Source organism: Eublepharis macularius, chromosome 3 (genome assembly GCF_028583425.1).
Source record: "Eublepharis macularius isolate TG4126 chromosome 3, MPM_Emac_v1.0, whole genome shotgun sequence".
Taxonomy (NCBI): Eukaryota; Metazoa; Chordata; class Lepidosauria; order Squamata; family Eublepharidae; genus Eublepharis; species Eublepharis macularius.
In genome coordinates this window covers 73,981,264-74,000,564 of record NC_072792.1, presented here as the reverse complement: position 1 = coordinate 74,000,564, position 19,301 = coordinate 73,981,264, and the positions used below count along the sequence as shown (strand labels likewise).

Sequence of the window (19,301 nt, the reverse complement as noted above, 5' to 3'; positions counted from 1 at the left end):
AAAAAAAATCCATGGATGATTTTTAAAAACTAAGGCTATTTGCAATGGCCACTGATTCACAGGCCCTTCTTTTTTCATAAGTAAGAACAATGAAGGTTCTTTATATGTGAGTTTAATGTAAGTTAATTAACATATTCTGAGAAGTTTCAGTACAAGGCCTTTCATTGCTGCAAAGTTTTCCACACAGGTCTTAGTAAAAAGTCAGGAATACAGCCAAACAAGAAACTCAAAGAGTTTACTACAATTAAATATGAGCCTGTTTCCAGAGTACACTTACCTTGTTTCTCTGTCTTCCATCATTTGCTCTTCTTTCAGCAATGTGACTTTTTCTGCTGCAATTCCTACTTCCTCCATAGACTCATTGAAGTCTTCATCATTAAAATCCATAACAGCCTGTTCATCTTCTGTAATTATTATGTAGAGAGACTTATGAAAGGGGTTTAACATACCAAATCACAGAAATGCTGCTGAACAGTGAACCTAAGTATCAAATAGTAAACAATAAAGTCTGTTAACTAATTGAACATTTTTTACTTTTTACTTTTTTGATTTAATCTTGCTTTCATCTGCACTCCGTGTCATAGAAAACAACTATATCCTGGAAAAAATGAGCCTCCGAGTTTGTCATAAATCACTGCCTCGTCTTCTGGGGGCTACCAAGCACTTGACATCATAGGCTCTGACTCACAAAAGTTCATGCCACAATAGCAGACCCCTAGAGCTACTTTCTTCATATATGTCAAAATATCAAGAATACCTTTAGTAACTTCCTCTTGTTTTGTCTTTACTTGTTCTCCATTTTCCACAATTTGAATTCTATTTTCAGGATCACCAATTGCTTCTTTAACTGACTGTGGCCTTGATGTATAGACTGAATGGTTGGACTGAGATGAATTTAACGAAGAAATTTCTTTTTTGACAAGAGTAGCAGTTTTTGCTACAGAAGTTCTCTATAAGCATAAATTAATTAAACCTGATCATTACTGGTAGTGTTTATACTTAGTACACATTACAACAATTTAAAATGTAATCCTATGCAATCAATGATCTTAAACTAGAGTACTGTAGTAACAAAAATTAATTCTTTAAACCACTTATCTGCTAATATTTGCATACAAAACTATATACTTCTCCAATAAGAAATTAATGTTGTGCTCCCATCTATAATTCATTATACTGTGCAAAGAGTACAGAACTCTATACTACAACACTATGGAGTAGGTCCAGCCAGTTAGTCCATTCAATGTCACCCAATCCCCTTACTTGCTACAGCCCCCTTCCTATACAGTTTTTGTCCTTGCAAGTCCCATGACCCTACTGGTACTCAAACAGAAATAGGGTCCCATGACCCTATTGGTGCTCACCAACAGAAAAGCTAGCTGGATCCATTCCTCTCCAAAAGCAAAGGCTAAGTAGAAGCAATATGCTTATTTCAGTCGGTACAAATGCTGTTTCACTGATGAGAGATTTTTTTGTCCAATCCATCTTAGATTAGAAAATACTATATTAACATCACTAATGCTGTTTTCTGCTTGTTTGCACAGAAACACACCAGTTTATGTTAAATATCAAAAGACAAAAGAAAGTTTTTAAACTAATGATATTAAAATCACAGAAGGCTAGTGTTTTGGTTTGGAAATATTACCTTGGGGACTTGAGATTGCACAGAGAATGGATTTAGTTTTGCTCCAGAAAGTCTTTTCTTTTTTGGCATTATAACTGGTGGTGGTGCTATATGAACTGTCTACAAAGAAAAATAAAATAAGACAGTTGCCACTTTAGAAGAATCTGCCAAAGAAAAAAAATTCTGTACTTTCTATCAATAGGAGTATAGCAGAGGTCTATCCCCCACCTAAACACCCCAACATTTGAAAATTATGTGACTTTGAACAGCCAATAAACAAGCCTCCTGTTTATAAAACTACAAAAGTAGTTATGCAAAGAGAAAAAAAGTGAGAGAATATGGTTCAGTGGCAGAGGATCTGCTTTTTATGCAGAAGGTCTCAAGTTCAATTCCCAGCATCTCCAGCTAAAAAGATCACGTAGCAGATGATGTGAAATTCCACTCCTGAGACCCTGGAGAGCCACTGCCAATCTGACTAGACAATTCTGATCTTGGCAGGCCAGTGGTTTGACTCAGTATACGGCAGCTTCATGTTTTCATGTATTTCAAAATCAGAGTCAGCGTTTCCCCTTTAGAGGTTCTGAAAATACAATGTTAGCTTTCCATTTACTATGACAATATCAGTGCTCTAAAAGCTAATTAAGGTATGTCTGCTATGATTACTGTCAAACTAATACCAAAGGAGGGCAAAGGAGAGAAGGCAGGAAGAATTTGAACATGAAAAGAAGTGTGGAGAGGACAGCAAGAGTGTCATCATGTAGCCTATTCCTGATTTCTTAACTCCACTTAATCATACACTAACATTAGCAACATCAATTTGAGACAGCATTAGGGCAAGATGTGCACACATTCAACTTGTTTCTAAGCATGCATGCCTCCCTCCTCTCATGCACAATTCCAGTTAGAGAATAACTCTGGTTACTCATGACATACAAGCCAAGTATGCTCATTAACAGAAATTAATGTGCGCTGCTACCCCCTGCCTCAAAAAACCGGGAGGATTGGGTGGATGACAAACTCATGGGTAACCAGAATTACATTTTGCTCAGATTCTTTGTGTAGGACTGGTGGCACACAACCTAGATAATGCTAACTACAAATGATGGTTGAACACAGGCTATGATTACATCATTTTATTAACCATTATAGAAACACTAAACAAAGAAAATAGACAATTAATGAACATTTCCCATCCATCATATTACAACAGGAAAAAGCTGATCCAACAGTGATCATTTTTTGGACAAGACTGCTTTTCAACATAAAAACTGGAGGCATTTTGAGATTTACTTTTTAATTAAAGGAGAATTTCACCTCATATACCCCACCATCAGCTCCATAGAAGGATACTAAAGCAATAAATAAATATTCCTATACTGAAACTGCTTTGCCATAGTAAAGCTGCAACTGGCAAATGCAATTCATCTTTGGGGCTAAGTGTTTATGGTGAATTTTTATTTCAGAAATCCAGTTTTCATCTAAGACATTCTTTAAAACAGGGCTTTTTTTCAGGGGGGACGCGGTGGAACAGAGTTCCAGCACCTCTTGAAAATACTCGGCAATAGTGCTTGAAAAGAATATTATTTCAAAGAATCCCATGCGTTTCTTCCTCATTTCCCTCTTGAGAGTTCCGCCACCTCTTTTCCCAGAAAAAAACCCTGCTTTAAAGTATCTTGAGAAAAGCAAGTAGGCTTACAAATTCATGATGTTAAGACTCCCCAGAACACACATGAATTCCTACCTCTGCATTCAGATCCTGTAAGATATCTCCTAGCAAATCATCCTTAGACAAGTCAATAGCTTTCTGTAAAAGGAAATACCTGTGTTCAGTAAACTTCTGAAAAAAGATTTTAGATCAAGTGAAATCAATTTTCCCAATGGAAGCTAAACAATTTTGCATTTTACTTCTACAACAAGTCATTTTTCAAAAAATACAAGCAACAGATGATAATGAACCAAAAAGCATGTTGTATTTAGGCCTATATTGATTTTCTCAAAATTCAGGAGATAACTTACATCAGAATTCTTCTTCCCAGTACTAGCAATAAACATAGATTTAATTGTGTTTGGTTTTGATACCATGGCCTTCTTCACATTTTTTTTATCGTTTGTAGAAGTTCTCTCTCTTCCTATCAAAATAATGATTAATGGCATCTTTTATTTGAGGCAGTCTATTACATCATGCAGCCTACAAACAATTACAATCAGAGGTCGATATTTTAAGTCAGTCCCACAATAGATTAAAACAAAATAGCACCTACATAGTGACTTTAAAATAGCACATATGGAGCCACTTTTATGTAACAGATCTCCACATGCAATGACTATTCTCCTATAAGGCAGCTTTCAATGGCACACTGAAGTCTGAAAATTGTGTAGTGAATCACTACTCATGGAGCACTGAAAAATAGTAATAATAACATTTGATTTATATACTGCCCTTCAGGATGACTTAACACCCACTCAAAGCGGTTTACAAAGTATGCTATAATTATCCCTACAACAATCACCCTGTGAGGGGGTAGAGCTGAGAGATCTCCTAGAAGCTGTGACTGACCCAAGGTCACCCAGCTGGCTTCAAGTGGAGGAGTGGTGAATCAAACCTGGTTCTCCAGATTAGAGTCCCACACTTGTAACCACTACACCAAAGTCACCAAGACAGTCACCACAATCATGTTTGTTATCTACCCAGTAGCTCTTACTGTGGAATAGTAACTTCCTTCTTTCACTTCTATCAGTTTACATTCCATGTTACAGGACCTTGGAGGTATTTTCTTCCTTTCAATGCATATCTCAAATGTAACAAAACTCTATTTGCCAACGTTTTGCTATACATGCATTACTATTACTAATAAATCAAAACTTGCACTCAGACCTCCAGTGCAGACATGTGAATGAGTAACTCCCCAAACCTAAGTTAATGGGAGCTTAACATCACAGACCTCACAAACAGGAACTCCCTAAAGAAATAAGGAATTATTGGTTCAAATTGTTATACATTAAGTCTGACTGATTTCAAACATTTATTTTTACATCAGTGTTCTTAGAATGGCAGCAACAGTTTTGTCTTGAAAGTTACCCAAAAATAAGGAAATTAAATAATGAAGCTGAGCAGAAGCTGAATTAGGGGAGGGGGGTTGCCAATGGGAAAAAAAATTACCTTGGCCTCTTTTTCTGTGTGTGTGTGGGGGGGGGGAGTTAACAAGAAATAAAAATGTCCATGCAACAGAAGTATCCCTGTCCTTGTAGCACCTGGCAATTGTGCTGTTGCAGTGGCCTTTCAGCATGAGCTCTTCACAGCCACAATTGTTTCCAGCGCTGGCTTGTTTTTTTCAAAAAAAACCTAGCTTCCTTTGTAGTAACAGTGATCTTACAACTTAGCTATATCCAATTGTTACTTGGAACGCAGTGGCCAATTTTAAACAAAAGCTACAAATGAATAGGGCAACCAAATACAACAAACAGGCATGAAACAATGTCTTTACGGAAATATTTCAGGTGCCCCAGAAGTACAGCAAAAATATCTGCCCTTGAAAATTCTGCTTAGCTCCAGTAAAATTATACTCAAATGTGTTCAATTTCTAAAATTATGGAAAGAAAATCCAAAGTACATACTATTAGAAATATGTTATTCAATAATAATAAACAGACTTGGGGGTTTTTAAGTAGATTGAAGGAATTGTCCATTCACTGGTTTACTTACAACAGTATGGATTAACATATTAAGGTTATAAAAATGGCTATTAAATTGCCACAAATATAATACAACTTATTAAAAATAATAACCTTTGTCACAGCTGTGCTAGCCATCAGATTCCCTCTTCAAATATACAATCCAAAAATGTCTTTAAATCTGCTTAAGATCTTCCATTTACATTAAAGCATTACAAAAATATTTAAGAAATTATTACAAGTTAACATCAAATACTGAATTCATACATAACTAATAACTGAATTCATAAATATTAAAACTATGCACTCTTTATAAGTAAAGCTTTCCTACTCAAAAGGGAAAACAAATGCATTTATAATTCTGGATCATCAAGACTAATAGTTATGGTACCACATTGCCCCCAACACCACCTAAACTTACTGCAGATTGGAAATTTTTCACAGAATTTTTCACAGAAGCTTATTAAACTGGCAAAAATGAAACAACTTCAACTATACAAAACCATGAAGAGATCATTCCAGGCACATTATAATCAACCTGAGAATCACTCTGTTAATACCAGAAGGCCCTATCCTATTTTGTCCAAGAAAAAAATACAGAAACTCTACAAAACTATCCCATGCCCTCAGAAATATCTATGTCACCCCATGAAAAAATATACAAATATCACTTTCTAAAGAATCATTACATGTAATCATGGTGCACTTCTTTTCTTTTCAGAACTTAAGCAAGTTAAGTTTTTGCTTTTAAAAGTTTACTTACTTTTGTTGTTGGAATCAAGAGCATCATCATCTAAATCTTCATCAAAAATCTCCCTGCCATCCTCTACATAACCAATACCATCTGTGCAAAGGGACAAAAATATCATTCTACAGCCAGAAAACTGTAATTTAGCAAAATTTACCTGGATTCAGAAAATCTACTTGATTCCCTATTATTTCAGTGATCCTGTTCAAATTGAATACAACTACTTAACAATGTGCAAGAGATATTTCTAAAATGTGATAATCTGAGCTCAGTTCTGAATGCATTGCTGACATTTTTTAACACTATGATCACATTACATTTTACTAAGAACTAATAAGTTAGTTTCATTTTGGTCATGCCATTCCCCTAAAGAGCTCAGGGCAGTGCATTAGGCTGACAGAGGGAAAAACTGGCCTACTGTGACCCTGTAAACTTTGTAACTGAGTGCCAGTTTGAAACCTATTCTCCAGCACTCTTGTCCAGCACTCTTACTGCTGCACTGGCTTACAGTGTTTAGCCAGTTTAAATGGAAACGTTCCCAAAGGAGCCAATTGTATATACCTGCTTTAACTACATCACTGCAAGCAAACCCATACCTAGAAAGGGCTGGGGATTGCTTATTCTCATCAACACCCATCTCTCAGAATTTACTTTCAGAAAAACTATTTACAGCATTCTGTCAGCTTCTTGTTCATTCTAGGGACCTATAAGTTACACTGCAGTTCTAGAAATCCAGCCACCGTTTGCTATGAGCACACACTGCAGTTTTTCCTGTTGCCCTTTTAAGTCGTTTTCTCAAAGCCTCTGCACTTTGTATGGAGGGTGTTCTCTCCCATCCATCCCATCTACATCTTTCACTGCCAAAATCTGTCCTGAAAATATTCCTATAATAGGCTTCATGTTGCATTAATGAACGGAAACACTGATTCTGAAGAAAGCCAGAAAAAACATCCCATGCCACACACTAAGTAAGTCCCTTCAGGTCACAAAGCAATTCTCACAACTCCTTTAAATTCAGACAAGGAACTGTACATACTCTACAGACGTTTTGTTTAACTTCATCAAACAGCAGAATTTCCTTCAACCACATCACAAGCAAACTAAAGGAAGAACACATCTCTTAGTGATATTTCAAATTAGTATAACAAATTAAATCCATTTTACAAACCATCATCCACAATCCAGTCATCATCCTGGCGCTCCTTGACCATCTTGGAGTATTGTTCTTCATCAACTTCTTCATAAACGCTTGTGAACTCTTCAATCTACAACAAGTTGGAGAATAACAATTGCCATGCTGCTGCCTTTTTCCCCCAAGTGGACCAAAGAGTATCTCAAATGTGCAGACATCCAAACATTATGATCAGGGTTTCTGTTTAAACAAAGGTACACTGACCAGCACATTTGGTAAATCAGAATATTTTGGCTCCCTCAGTGTAGACAGCAAGCAATGAAATAACTACTTATCCATATTTGCAATCCCACAACATTATGCACACAAAAAGTTAAAAACAAATCAAAACATTCTATTAGTTACCTCATACTTTATTTTTTCACCAGCCTTTGCCTTTTTCAAGCGTTCCAATGCTTCCTGTCTCCCTGTTTTACATTTTTTCTCACGCCGAGAACGGGTAGCTGCAAAATTCTGAGAATGAGTAGTTTCTGAAAAGAATATACATTAACAAAGGTTTAAATAAATTTTAGAAATATAATTGTATATTAACATTTGTATATTATGATTATCAGTTAATAACAGTGTAACCCTCAGCAGAGTTATACATTTCTAAGAGCATTAAATTTAATGGAGTTAGAACAGTGTAACTCTGTAAAGCATAAGGATTTTAAACAAATAACTGGTTTACGGTAGAATCTACCAGTAATTTTTCCTGCAATAAAGCCATCCAAATGAATGAGAACAGCCGTATCCTTTTTTGGTATGGCCATCTCACCAACAGGTGATTTTCAAAATGTGTAAAAATAAATCCCTGAAACAATATAACTATCTAGCCACCCATTATAAGATAATTTGAAACTAAATTGTATAATTATAATGTAGTGCCATACTTTAACAGCTAATCTTTCTTTTCCTAACTGAACAGGATTCGAAGAAAAAAAAGACAACAACTATTACAAAACATAAAACATGAATATGACATGTACTCAAGTTTACAAAGTCATGGATAAATCAGAGTCACAACTGAAAATACCACTGCTCCAAAGGCATCAGGAATGTCTAATCAATGTCTAATCAAGTAATAGCATTGCTAGGCCTCAAAGAATTATAAGTACCTAACAGTTCAGACACCTAAGTAAGCTGAAACTTAAGACCTCCTAACTTTGACTCTTTCCCCATTCCTCTGTTTTTTTTATTTATTTACGTCATTTATAGTCTGCCTTTCTCACTGAGACTCGAGGCGGATTACACAGTATGAGATTAGTACAATCCTTATCAAGTACATTTCCATACAATATCAAGGACATTTCCATAAACAATGCCATAGGGTAACTAGATATGTTTAAAAGACATAGCGTTAGCAAAAGTCCAATGCAAAGTAGAAGAAAATACTGAAACAGAACATAATCACTTCTAGGATTGACATTAAACATAAAACACAGGTAGCACATAGGAGTACATATTTGAAGCAACAGATAATACGTAAGACAACATAGTGGTGAAGTCTATGGTCCCTAACTCATTAGCAGAGCATCTGAGACCCCATCCCTACAATACAGCCCTCCCATTTGAGTAAAAAGCGTTTTTGAATAATTCAGTTTTGCATCATTTGTGGAAAGCCAGGAGAGTGGGGGCTCTCCTGACCTCCTCAGGCAGGTCATTCCACAGAGTAGGGGCCGCCACAGAGAAAGTCCATGCACAGGCTGCTGTTGATTTCACCCATGAGCAGCATGGCACCTGTAGGAGACCCTGTTCAGATAAGCGAAACTGCCGTAGAGGAACATAGGGAGGGAGGCGGTCCCGCAGGTATGCCGGACCAAGGCCATGAAGAGCTTCGTATGTAATAACTAATACCTTGAACTGAGCATGGTAACTGATAGGTAGCCAATGGAGTGACTGTAGGATGGGAGTGATGCTCATGCTCCTGCTTGCTTCTGATACAGTCGAGCAGCAGCATTTTGCACTAATTGGAGCCTCTTAGTTCGCTTAGATGGGAGACCTATGTATAATGCATTACCATAGTCAAGCCTTGATGTTACCTTAGCACGGATCCAGGTGACCAGGTCAGCTGTGGCAAAATAAGAAGCCATCTTCCAGGCAAGAGTGAGGTTGTAAAAAGTATTTTTTGCCTCTACCTTAACTTGTTTTTCTAGTAATAGTGCTGGATCCAGTATAAATCCTAGGCTCTTAACCGGGACAGCAAGGGTCAAACAATTGGAGAGTACAATATCCTTCAAGATCTCTGCCTTCCCAACAAGCATCACTTCAGTCTCGTCTGGGTTCAATTTGTTGTTTTTCAGCCATTTCACTACGGCTGTCAGGCAGCAATCTAAGATTTCTACTGTATCCTGTGGGGACCTAGATAGTGAGATATAGAGTTGGGTGTCATCTGCATATTAGTGACATACAACTCCATAGCTGCGAACGAGTTCTCCTAAAGGCTTTACACAGAGGTTGAATAACATAGGAGATAAGATTGCAGCCTGTGGAACCCCACAAGATAGCTCCCATCCTGGAGATAGCTGATCTCCAACAGCCACCCTTTGAGCCATGAGAAACGGTTTAAACCAGTCCAGAGCACATCCTCTGATGCCCACTTGTTTCTAAACGCCTCAACAGGATGGCATGGTCTACTGTGTCAAAGGCTGCAGGTAGATCCAGGAGGAGCAATAAGGAGGCATGGCCTTTGTCTATATTCAGACGAAGATCATCCACTAATGCTACTAGTGCTGTTTCTGTTCCATGCCCTGGTCTGAATCCTGACTAGAAGGGGTCCAGAGCGCTAGAGTTATCCAAGAAGGTCTGGAATTGGTCAGCTACTGCTCTCTCAATCACTTTGCCCAGAAAGGGCAGATTAGAGACTGGGCGATAATTGCACATCAGTTTTGTCTAGATATGCTTTTTTAAGTAGTGGACATTGATTTCAATTTCTGCCTCAAATCAAAGCTATGTTACCTATTGTCAGGCTATGGATGACAGGATATGGTAGACAGATCCCTGGACCATTGCAGCAAGACACAGGTTCTTGGTTAAATGGTTTTTATTCAGAAATCAGATCATTTCCATATATATGTCCATAGGACTACTCAGAAGCAAGGTAAGCATCTAAGCAGCAAGAGTAAAAGTTGACAGGAATGACATCATGTGAGAGAGACTTCTCTTTTAACATTCAAGTTTGCTCCTTTCCCCCCTCCCAATCATAAACAAGATTTTGGTGCTCTTCTTGTGTGAGAACGTTCCACATATTTGTAATATCAGTTGAGTCACTAGAAAACAAGACATAGCAAAGTCTGAGAGAGAGTAGCATATAAGGTCAGAAACAGTGGAAACTGGTGCAGTTCGTTAGATAAACACCAGTGAAAGCCTGTGAAAGCAATAGCTATGGCATTGGAAAAATGACATTGAGTTACAGCAGGATACATTGGTTCAGAACAAAAAGGTCAGTAAAATTGGTATGGATGGGGCTCAGACATGACACCTATTCAACCAAACAAGTTACAAGACCCATTTATGACAATTAAATAAAAAGTTCCCAAATATTATTCAAATTACTTTAGTTCTATTACTAAAAGCTCCCAAATAGTATTCAAATTACCTTAGTTCCATTACTAAAGGGCAAACCCCACAAAACAACCTGAGATTGACATTGCAGCCTCAACGATTTTTTCTTCTGTTAAAAAAGCTAAATGTGGGGGGATGCTTTAAGCAGCCTAGTTACCATAATACAAATTATCTAGAGTAATTCTGGCTCACACACACTACTACAAACTTGTAAATATTAATTTGCCTAATTGCCTAATATTAATTTGCCTAATTGCCTGATGCAAAGAAACAATCACTTTCTAGTGACCCTCTTGAGATGCTTTTAGACACTGGAAGACAGAAGGATCTTCCTTTCTTTCAAACATACGGGTAGACATGGTAGTAAGAGGTTTTGTGGGTAAATAACTTCCATAGACTTATTTACAAGACTGTAGTATTTCCACAAGCCAGAGAAGCTTCCTTTCACACTTTGGTGACTACACTGGACAGAAAAGATGACTTTAAACTACACTCTACCCTCATCTCCCCCCCTCCCCAAGCCTAGCCACTAAAGTTCAACACATACCAAGCCATCCAACGACCCACTTCCAGCCACCCCCCGAAAAACACCCCAGCCTCAGCCAGGGCAGTCTCTTCAGCCCTGGAAACCAGCAAGAACAGCAACACTTCCCCGTTTTATCTCTCCGCTGCTATAAAAGATAGTCCAGCCTAGCCCGACCTCGTCAATCTCGGAAGCTAAGCAGGGCCGGCCCTGCTTAGTACATGGGTGAGAGACCGCCAAGGGTGGTCAATAGCAAACCACCTCTGTCCGTCTCTTGCCTTGAAAACCTCAATAGGGGATGCCATATCTTGAAGACATTTCACACACACGCGCACGCGGAAGGCTCGGCCCATTATTCTCTTTCCCCCGGCGAACGACTTACGGCTTCCCAGTTCGGAAGCGAGCTGACCCCAAGGTGGAACACAGCACGCTTCCCTCGGGAAAGCCGCCCACTCTCCTCGATTCGCCTCTGGCTTCCGAGGGTAACTAACGTTTGCTTGCTTGCCTCCGAAGCCCCAACCCATCCACCCTCGCACGGCACTGCGCCCCTTCGATCGCCCGCTCCAACCTCCAGGGCATCCCTCGCCGGCCCCTTCGCGCGGGTGACCATTCAGGTTCATGTTCCTGTTTCTGCCTCCTCTCAGTCGGACCGCAGCTTCACTCTTCCTCCACACTCGCGCCAAACCGTCTGAAAGTGGCGCGAGAAATGAGATCCAAGTGCCCCGGCTGGACGAGCAGCCAATCAAAAGCCACGGCGGCGTTCCCCGTCCTTCCTATTCCGCTTCGGGGTCGCGGAGGAAAGCGTAAGAGCAGCTGGGTCGCCGAGCGAGGCTGTTCCTGGGAGGGGAGAAGGCAAAGCGTGCGCGCGGCCAGGACGGCAACCCACACAACGCTTCTTGCGTTTATTTTCCTGGATTCGGAGAACCACGCAAATGGCGCGGTCGGGGGCGACTGTGGGATTTTTGCACATGTCTCTTTGCTGAGGCCTAGGAAATCGACAACGGAGTATAACGGCCAGTTATAGGTTGTAACAGATTTAATTTAGTAGACAGTTCTTTATGAAAGAAACGGGGATTTGGGTATCTGAAATGTTAGTCTGATTTATGTCGAGAAGGTTTTGCCTCCACCCTTTATTCTCCCGCCTCCTACCCCCCCCCCCCACACACATACAGAGGCCCTTTGCGCACAGAAGAATTGCCAGCGTCGTATCAGGACTGAGCTCCTCTATCTTTTGTCCCTGTATTAAAAGCAGGCTGTTAAGCTTGTAGATATGTCTGTCACTCACATATATTACTGTCAATCTCAAGTGTTTTATTGCAGTGAAAACACAAAAGCTCATTGGCTTATGGTTATTTCTAACCCTTTCTAGTGACCTCTGTGCGATGGGTTTTACAGTTCAAGGCCCCAGTGCAGCTAAAGTTGGTCATGAGTTAAGGCTATGGACGTGTAACTGGGAAGCCACGTTGAACATAATCAAACTTCTCAGTAAATATTCCTAGATTATACTGTATGACTGCAGTTTTACGCACTATTAACATGTAGCCAGTTCCTTTGAACTCCGTGGAATTACCTCTTAGTAAATTTGAATAGGAGGGAATGGCGTATTGAAAGCAATAGGACTTTATTTAGTCACAACGAAGTGTTCCATTATTCCCAAGACACATTCTCGGTGTTTACTCAAAAGTAAATCTCTCTATGCTCAAAGAAATTTGGTTGTATAGGATTGTAACCTTTGTCACAACTAAACTGGTTTTGGCTGTCATTCATTTCCATAATACTTCATTCATTTCCATAATACTTCATATAGTCACAATTATAAGTTTTACAAGTTGGGGCCCTCTCAAGGGATCACAAATTTCACTTTCTGTCTCAGTTTTCCCTCCCTTCTCTCTCCGCCCCCCCCCCCGCCCCCCATGTTCAGCTGCCTCTTATTCTGAGCTTCCTAGAGGTTTGTTTAAATACTCAGTCCTCCTCATCAAGGTGCTTTGTAGGGGTGCTTCTCTTTCAGTTTATAAAATTGTATTATTCTGCCTGGAGAGCCCCCTTCAGTATGCAGGAATACATGCTTATTTGTAAGTGGCTCTGTTTCATTTGCCCTAGTGACAGTCACTCAACCATCATATTTTGTTAATGGGAACAAGCTGGGACAGAGTCATGAAATACCAGAAAAGAGGACTACAATTTTGAAATCCACTGCCCGCAGATCTCCCTTCAGGATTTTGTATACTGTCAGGGGCTTGGACAGGCTAGTTTTCCATCCCTTTTTTCCCTTCCTGGCATTCTGTGCCCCTTGAAGCATGCTCAGGTGTCATCAGACAGCTTTGGAGGAATCATTTTCTTTTGGGTAATTCACCAAGTCATTTCTTGTATATCTAAGGAGCTCTGCAAATATATAGAACCCCTGCTTTGTTTCAGGGTGGCCTGCTATTAGCTCTTTCTTGACAGGTGTAAGCCACCCCACTTTACTATTAGATATAATAGTGGGAGCCAGTTCGGTGTAGTGGTTAAGAGCAACGGGACTCTAATCTGGAGAACTAGGTTTGATTCCCCACTTCTCTTGAAGCCAGCTGTGTGACCTTGGGTCGGTCACAGCTCTCCAGAGCTCTCTCAGCCCCACCCACATCACAGGGTGATTGTTATTGTGGGGATAATAATAACATACTTTGTAAACCACTCTAAGTGGATGTTAAGTTGTCCTGAAGGGAGGTATATAAATTGAATGTTGTTGCCAGTTGTTGTTGTTATCATCATCTTAGATCCCATTTTGCAGGTGGCAACTGAGGCAGGAGGGTGAGGAGAGTGTGGCATATAAGGCCAAACTAGATTATTTCAAGCCCACCTCTGACTGACTTTTCTACTGAACTGCACTGACTGTCTGAAAATCCAATCCTCCTATATATGTTTTTTAAAAAAATATTTATTTAGTTTTTCAAATATAACAGTAACAAACAAAACTTTAATTTAATTTAATTTATTGGATTTATACTCCACCCTCCCCACATCAGCGGGCTCAGGACGGATAACAACACAATTTAAAACATATTTAACTATCATTAAAATTATAAAAATACTACATCTTATCATTAAAATTACATTTATATAAATATTATACACACACGCAGAGCAAAGAAACAAGGCAGCACATAATTTGATTTGGATGTTCCATACTGCAGTTCTTCCCAGAACAAAAATATAAAAAGATGGACAACATTATTGCATGGGAGGGCATATGGTTTAAACCCACCCACCCCCGTCTAGGGGGGGGCACCGCCTAGCATCAACCATATGCCTGGCGGAACAACTCCGTCCTACAGGCCTGGCGAAATGTTAACAAGTCTTGCCGGAGAAATGTTAACAAGTCATTAACAATAACATTTGGTTTCCAACATTCTTTTGTACCTTTTTATACATCAACATCAGTTATGTCGTTATAACGATAAGGTAAGTAGCTGAGTTTGTAGCTTTATTCTAGATGGTGCGCAGTACATGAAAATAGTCTTTAGGTCTAACTAGCTGTTTTTTACATTCATCTTTAGTTAAAAATTCTAGGATTGGGTACCAAAGCTCAATAAATTTCGATCTATAGTCAGGTGTTTCAGATTGTTTAATATAGTCAGTAAGCTTAGCTAAAATAAACTGGTCCCAAACTCTCAATAAACAATTTGAAATGGTAGGACTCTTTTTGTTTTTCCATGCTGCAGCGATTGCTGATTTAGCTGCAACTAGCAAATGGGCTATCAAGATTTTTCTTATGTTTGGATCAGAGTATCTTGCCAGTCGTTTAACAAAATTATTTCTGGTTGGAGTGGGAGTTGATAAGATGTCATTACTTTAATATATTCAATCACTTCTTGCCAAAATTGATTGATGTGAGTGCAATCCCACCAACAATGTAGGTAAGTACCCCTTTCCCCACAGCCTTTCCAGCACATGGGTGATATGGAATGATCTATGTGCTGTAACCTCAAAGGGGTCAAGTACCAGCGTATCATGATCTTTATTGATTGTATTTTGATGTTCACTATATTAGAGTTAAATATATAAGCCCTCCAGATTTCTTGCCATTTGTCCTCACAGGTGTCAATATTGCATTCTTTATTCCACGCTGCCTGGTAGGGAAGTACTTCATATTTTGTGGTTGCTAACAGTAATTTATATAACAAAGACAAGAGACCCTTTGCATTACTGCCACCTCTTTTGATTAATATTTCAAAATCTAATGGATTGGCTACAGCCTTTTTAATGGCTTCTCTAGCAAGTGTTTAATTTGAAAATATTCAAACCAGGGTATCTTTAATTTTGTCTTCCAATTTGGCCTTATCTAATAGCTTTTTATTACTAACAATATCTATGATCCGTACTAGATTTCCCTTTCTCCAAACGTTATATGCCTCTTTGCTTTCTGTTGGTTTGAACCAACTCTGACCAGTAAAGATAGTCACAAGGGAGAAAGTATTTATTAAGGTTGATTTCTTTTTGTCCCATGTATATAGCAGGGCTTTTATACTGCTCTCACCCCTTTCAGATGGCAAATTCCATAAGACTTCCTGGCTGCTTTTGGGGTAAGTATACGCTTGTATTATATCTTTTCCAATCCTTTTTGCTATCAGGGTCAAGCAATATTAAAATATTTTGTAAATGGGTTGCTTCATAATATTTCTGGAGATCTGGCATTCCCAGACCTCCCTGCCTGGATGGCCTAGTCAGGATTTTTTAATTTCTTCTTGCTTTCTTATTATTCCAGACAAATTTCAGTAACTTTTTTGCCAGTTTTGAAGTATATGTGGTGATATCCTTATTGGTATGGCTGTAAAATAGAATGGGAATTTTGGAAGTAAAATCGATTTAACTATATTAATCCTGTCCAGGAATGTTAGACTTTTTTCATTCCATTGCTTAAATTGCTGAGTGATTTCTCCAGTTCTAGGTGGTTATACTTCATAATTTCACTTATTTTCAGTGGGATATTAACTCCTAGATGTTTCCAGCTTTTTTTAACCCACTTGTCGGAGAACTGGTTACTGATAGTGTTTGTTGTACTTTCAGTGACTCCAATCGGATAAAGTTCGCTTTTTGAAAGATTAACTTTCAAACCAGAAACTTGGCTAAATTTTTGTAATATCCCTGTTAGATGTATTGTCGAAGGCTTTCACGGCCGGAGAACGATGGTTGTTGGGGGTTTTCCGGGCTGTCTTGCCGTGGTCTTGGCATTGTAGTTCCTGACGTTTCGCCAGCAGCTGTGGCTGGCATCTTCAGAGGTGTAGCACCAAAAGACAGAGATCTCTCAGTGTCACAGTGTGGAAAAGATGTAGGTCATTTGTATCTACTCAGGAGGGGTGGGGTTGAGCTGAGTCATTCTATAAGAGTTTCCCTGGGAAACTCTTATAGAATGACTCAGCTCAACCCCACCCCTCCTGAGTAGATACAAATGACCTACATCTTTTCCACACTGTGACACTGAGAGATCTCTGTCTTTTGGTGCTACACCTCTGAAGATGCCAGCCACAGCTGCTGGCGAAACGTCAGGAACTACAATGCCAAGACCACGGCAAGACAGCCCGGAAAACCCCCAACAACCATCCCTGTTAGATTTTGTAGTGAGGTAAGTGGTTAAATACAAAACCATGTCGTCTGCGAACAGACTTATCTTACATTCCAAGCCACCTATTTGTGTTCCTTTAACAAATTGATTCTGCCTGATCCCGCGTGCTAGGGGTTCAATGGCTATTGCAAATAGCAAAGATGAGATTGGACACCCTTGCCTTGTTCCACGGGACATTGAAATATCTTTTGATCTCTGCTCATTAATTTTCAGCTGTAAAGTAGGCTCAGCATATATTGTTTGTACGGTTCTCAAAAATTTGTCTCCAAATCCCATTACACTTAGCAGAGTACGAAGGTATTTTGGTTCCAAGCTATCAAACGCCTTTTCTATGTCTAGGGCCAATATTATAGCTTCACCATGAGATTTTCTGCAGAAATTTATAACGTTTAAAGTCTTATATATGTTGTCTATCATCTGTCTATGTGGCATAAAGTCTGTCTTATCTTTATGTATATATTTAGTTATAAAAGTTTTCAATCTATTTGTAAGCACAGCAGTAAAGAACTTAGCATCCTGATTTAATAAGGCTATTGGCCTATAAGAGGCAGGATTTGTTAGGTCTTTATCTTGTTTTGGAAGAAGGACAACATCTGAGGTGGTCCAGGATGGGGGTAATTTACCTGCATCTGTTACAAAGTTACAAGTTTTAGCTAGATGGGGTGCTAGGATTTCTGAGTATTTTTTATAAAAGTCTGCTGAAAAGCCATCCCTCCCTGGTGTTTTGTTTGATTTTAGTGATTTGATTACTTTTTGGATTTCTTGTTCCATCAGATCTTTATGAAGGTCAGCAATTTTAGGCATGCTATTTTTAAACAAATATGTATCTATTTCTCCTGGTTTGGGATTACCTGTACTGTAAAGCTTCCCATAAAATTTTTCAAACACCTCAAGTATTTTCCTAGTTTTTGAATGGGCAGTTCCTTTTGAGTCTTTAATTAGGTTAACAAATTTAGTTGCTTTTCTTTGACTGACTTTCCAGGCCAAAAATCTAGTCGTTTTTGGTGAGTTGGTCCAGTATTTTTGCCTAAGGAATAAAAAAAAAATTGGATTTTGGTGACCTCCAATTTTTTTCTTTCTAAATTGAGTTGTTGATATACCCGTTTGTCACCCTATTGTTTGTGCTTAATTTCCAGGTTATCAATTTTTTGTAATATTTCCTTCCTCACTTTTTCCTTCTTAGGCAGAGCCAAGGGAGATGATAGAGCCTCGAATGACTGCCTTCATGGCATCCCAAACAAAATCTGGGGTGACAACTGTAAGCAGTCAGCCCAGCCTTCGCCAGTTGTACAGCAATTTTCATATTGCTGCATGTGATATTAAAAGTGTACAAGCCTCTGGAGTTTAAAATGGCTGTTGTATGGCCACCGTAGGACCTCTAACAGTTGCTACGTCCCGCCTGGGAGAACCAGGCATACAAGGAATGCTGCCCTGGAATGCGGAGTGACCGCAGCTTGATTGGATCTTGTTGGGATTTTACAAGTGTCATTCTCTTCTGTCATGAAAGAGGTAATCTGCTTGTGTTTAGTTAGGCACAGCTAGTTTAGCATGAAGCCAGTTAGATGTCGAGTTGTCCTTCCCGCCAGGGAAAAGGAGAGTTGCATGCTTAATGAACAGATCTAAGATTGATTATTGGCTGACCAGGTTTCTTGGGGGCAATTAACATTCTTTTCCTTTACACAGGACGCCATTGCTTCCTAGTCAGTTAGACCGTTACCTCCAGCATGTAAGGATGTAGGAACTAAGTTAGCTCTTCTTTATTTTATCACCAATGTAACCTTTATTATTTTACCTTATATGTAGTAAACATTGTTTTAGACACATGTCTTTGTGATTCTTTATCTGCTGTGCAATACTCTTCTCTGCTAAAACTAAATTTAACCCAACAGATCTGCCATCTCCAGCCCCACCAGTGCCCAGAGCAACAAAAGACTTGCAGAGTCAAGCCCACTTAGCACATTCCTCTCCCTCCTTCCGTGAAGAGATCTCCTGTCCGTGATTGAGGAGCTAATCAAAGACATTCATAAGCATGTACAGTCATTCCTGGCACAATGTATCCCCTCCCTTAAAACACTTTACCTAGCTCCGGTGTACTTCATCAGAAAAACTGTCCTATTTGTGCAGCACTAGAACTAGTTTTGCATCTGCATTCACACACCCTGTCAGCTATCAATCAGGGTACTCAAGCCTTTTGTCTAACCCAGGAACTGACCATTGGAATCTTTGTCTTAACTGCTGGGAGGACTCTCCTACACCTCAGGGCACATTTTACCTATAAAGGTAGAGCCCTGGCCTCATTCAAATCGTGCTAGCTTCCAGGATGCTGCTCCCTTAGGGTCTCTTCCCTAAGCCTCTCTTACTTCAAACACATTTCTGGATCCACAAGCACTGTTCCCT

General features: G+C 39.3%; 1 protein-coding gene across 1 annotated transcript in view; it reads right to left on the bottom strand.

Moving 5' to 3' along the window:
- Window positions 1-12,004, bottom strand: part of POLA1 (DNA polymerase alpha 1, catalytic subunit) — a 399,534-nt gene extending 387,530 nt beyond the window's left edge. The window contains exons 1-9 of the mRNA XM_054974131.1: window positions 11,871-12,004; window positions 7,582-7,706; window positions 7,213-7,309; window positions 6,060-6,140; window positions 3,641-3,753; window positions 3,366-3,428; window positions 1,646-1,744; window positions 758-950; window positions 278-404 (exon numbers count right to left, since the gene is read on the bottom strand). Coding sequence (XP_054830106.1) covers window positions 278-404; window positions 758-950; window positions 1,646-1,744; window positions 3,366-3,428; window positions 3,641-3,753; window positions 6,060-6,140; window positions 7,213-7,309; window positions 7,582-7,706; window positions 11,871-11,922 — 950 coding nt within the window. The 5' untranslated portion in view covers window positions 11,923-12,004. The remainder of the gene's footprint in view (window positions 1-277; window positions 405-757; window positions 951-1,645; window positions 1,745-3,365; window positions 3,429-3,640; window positions 3,754-6,059; window positions 6,141-7,212; window positions 7,310-7,581; window positions 7,707-11,870) is intronic.
- Between the last annotated feature and the right edge of the window lie 7,297 nt (window positions 12,005-19,301).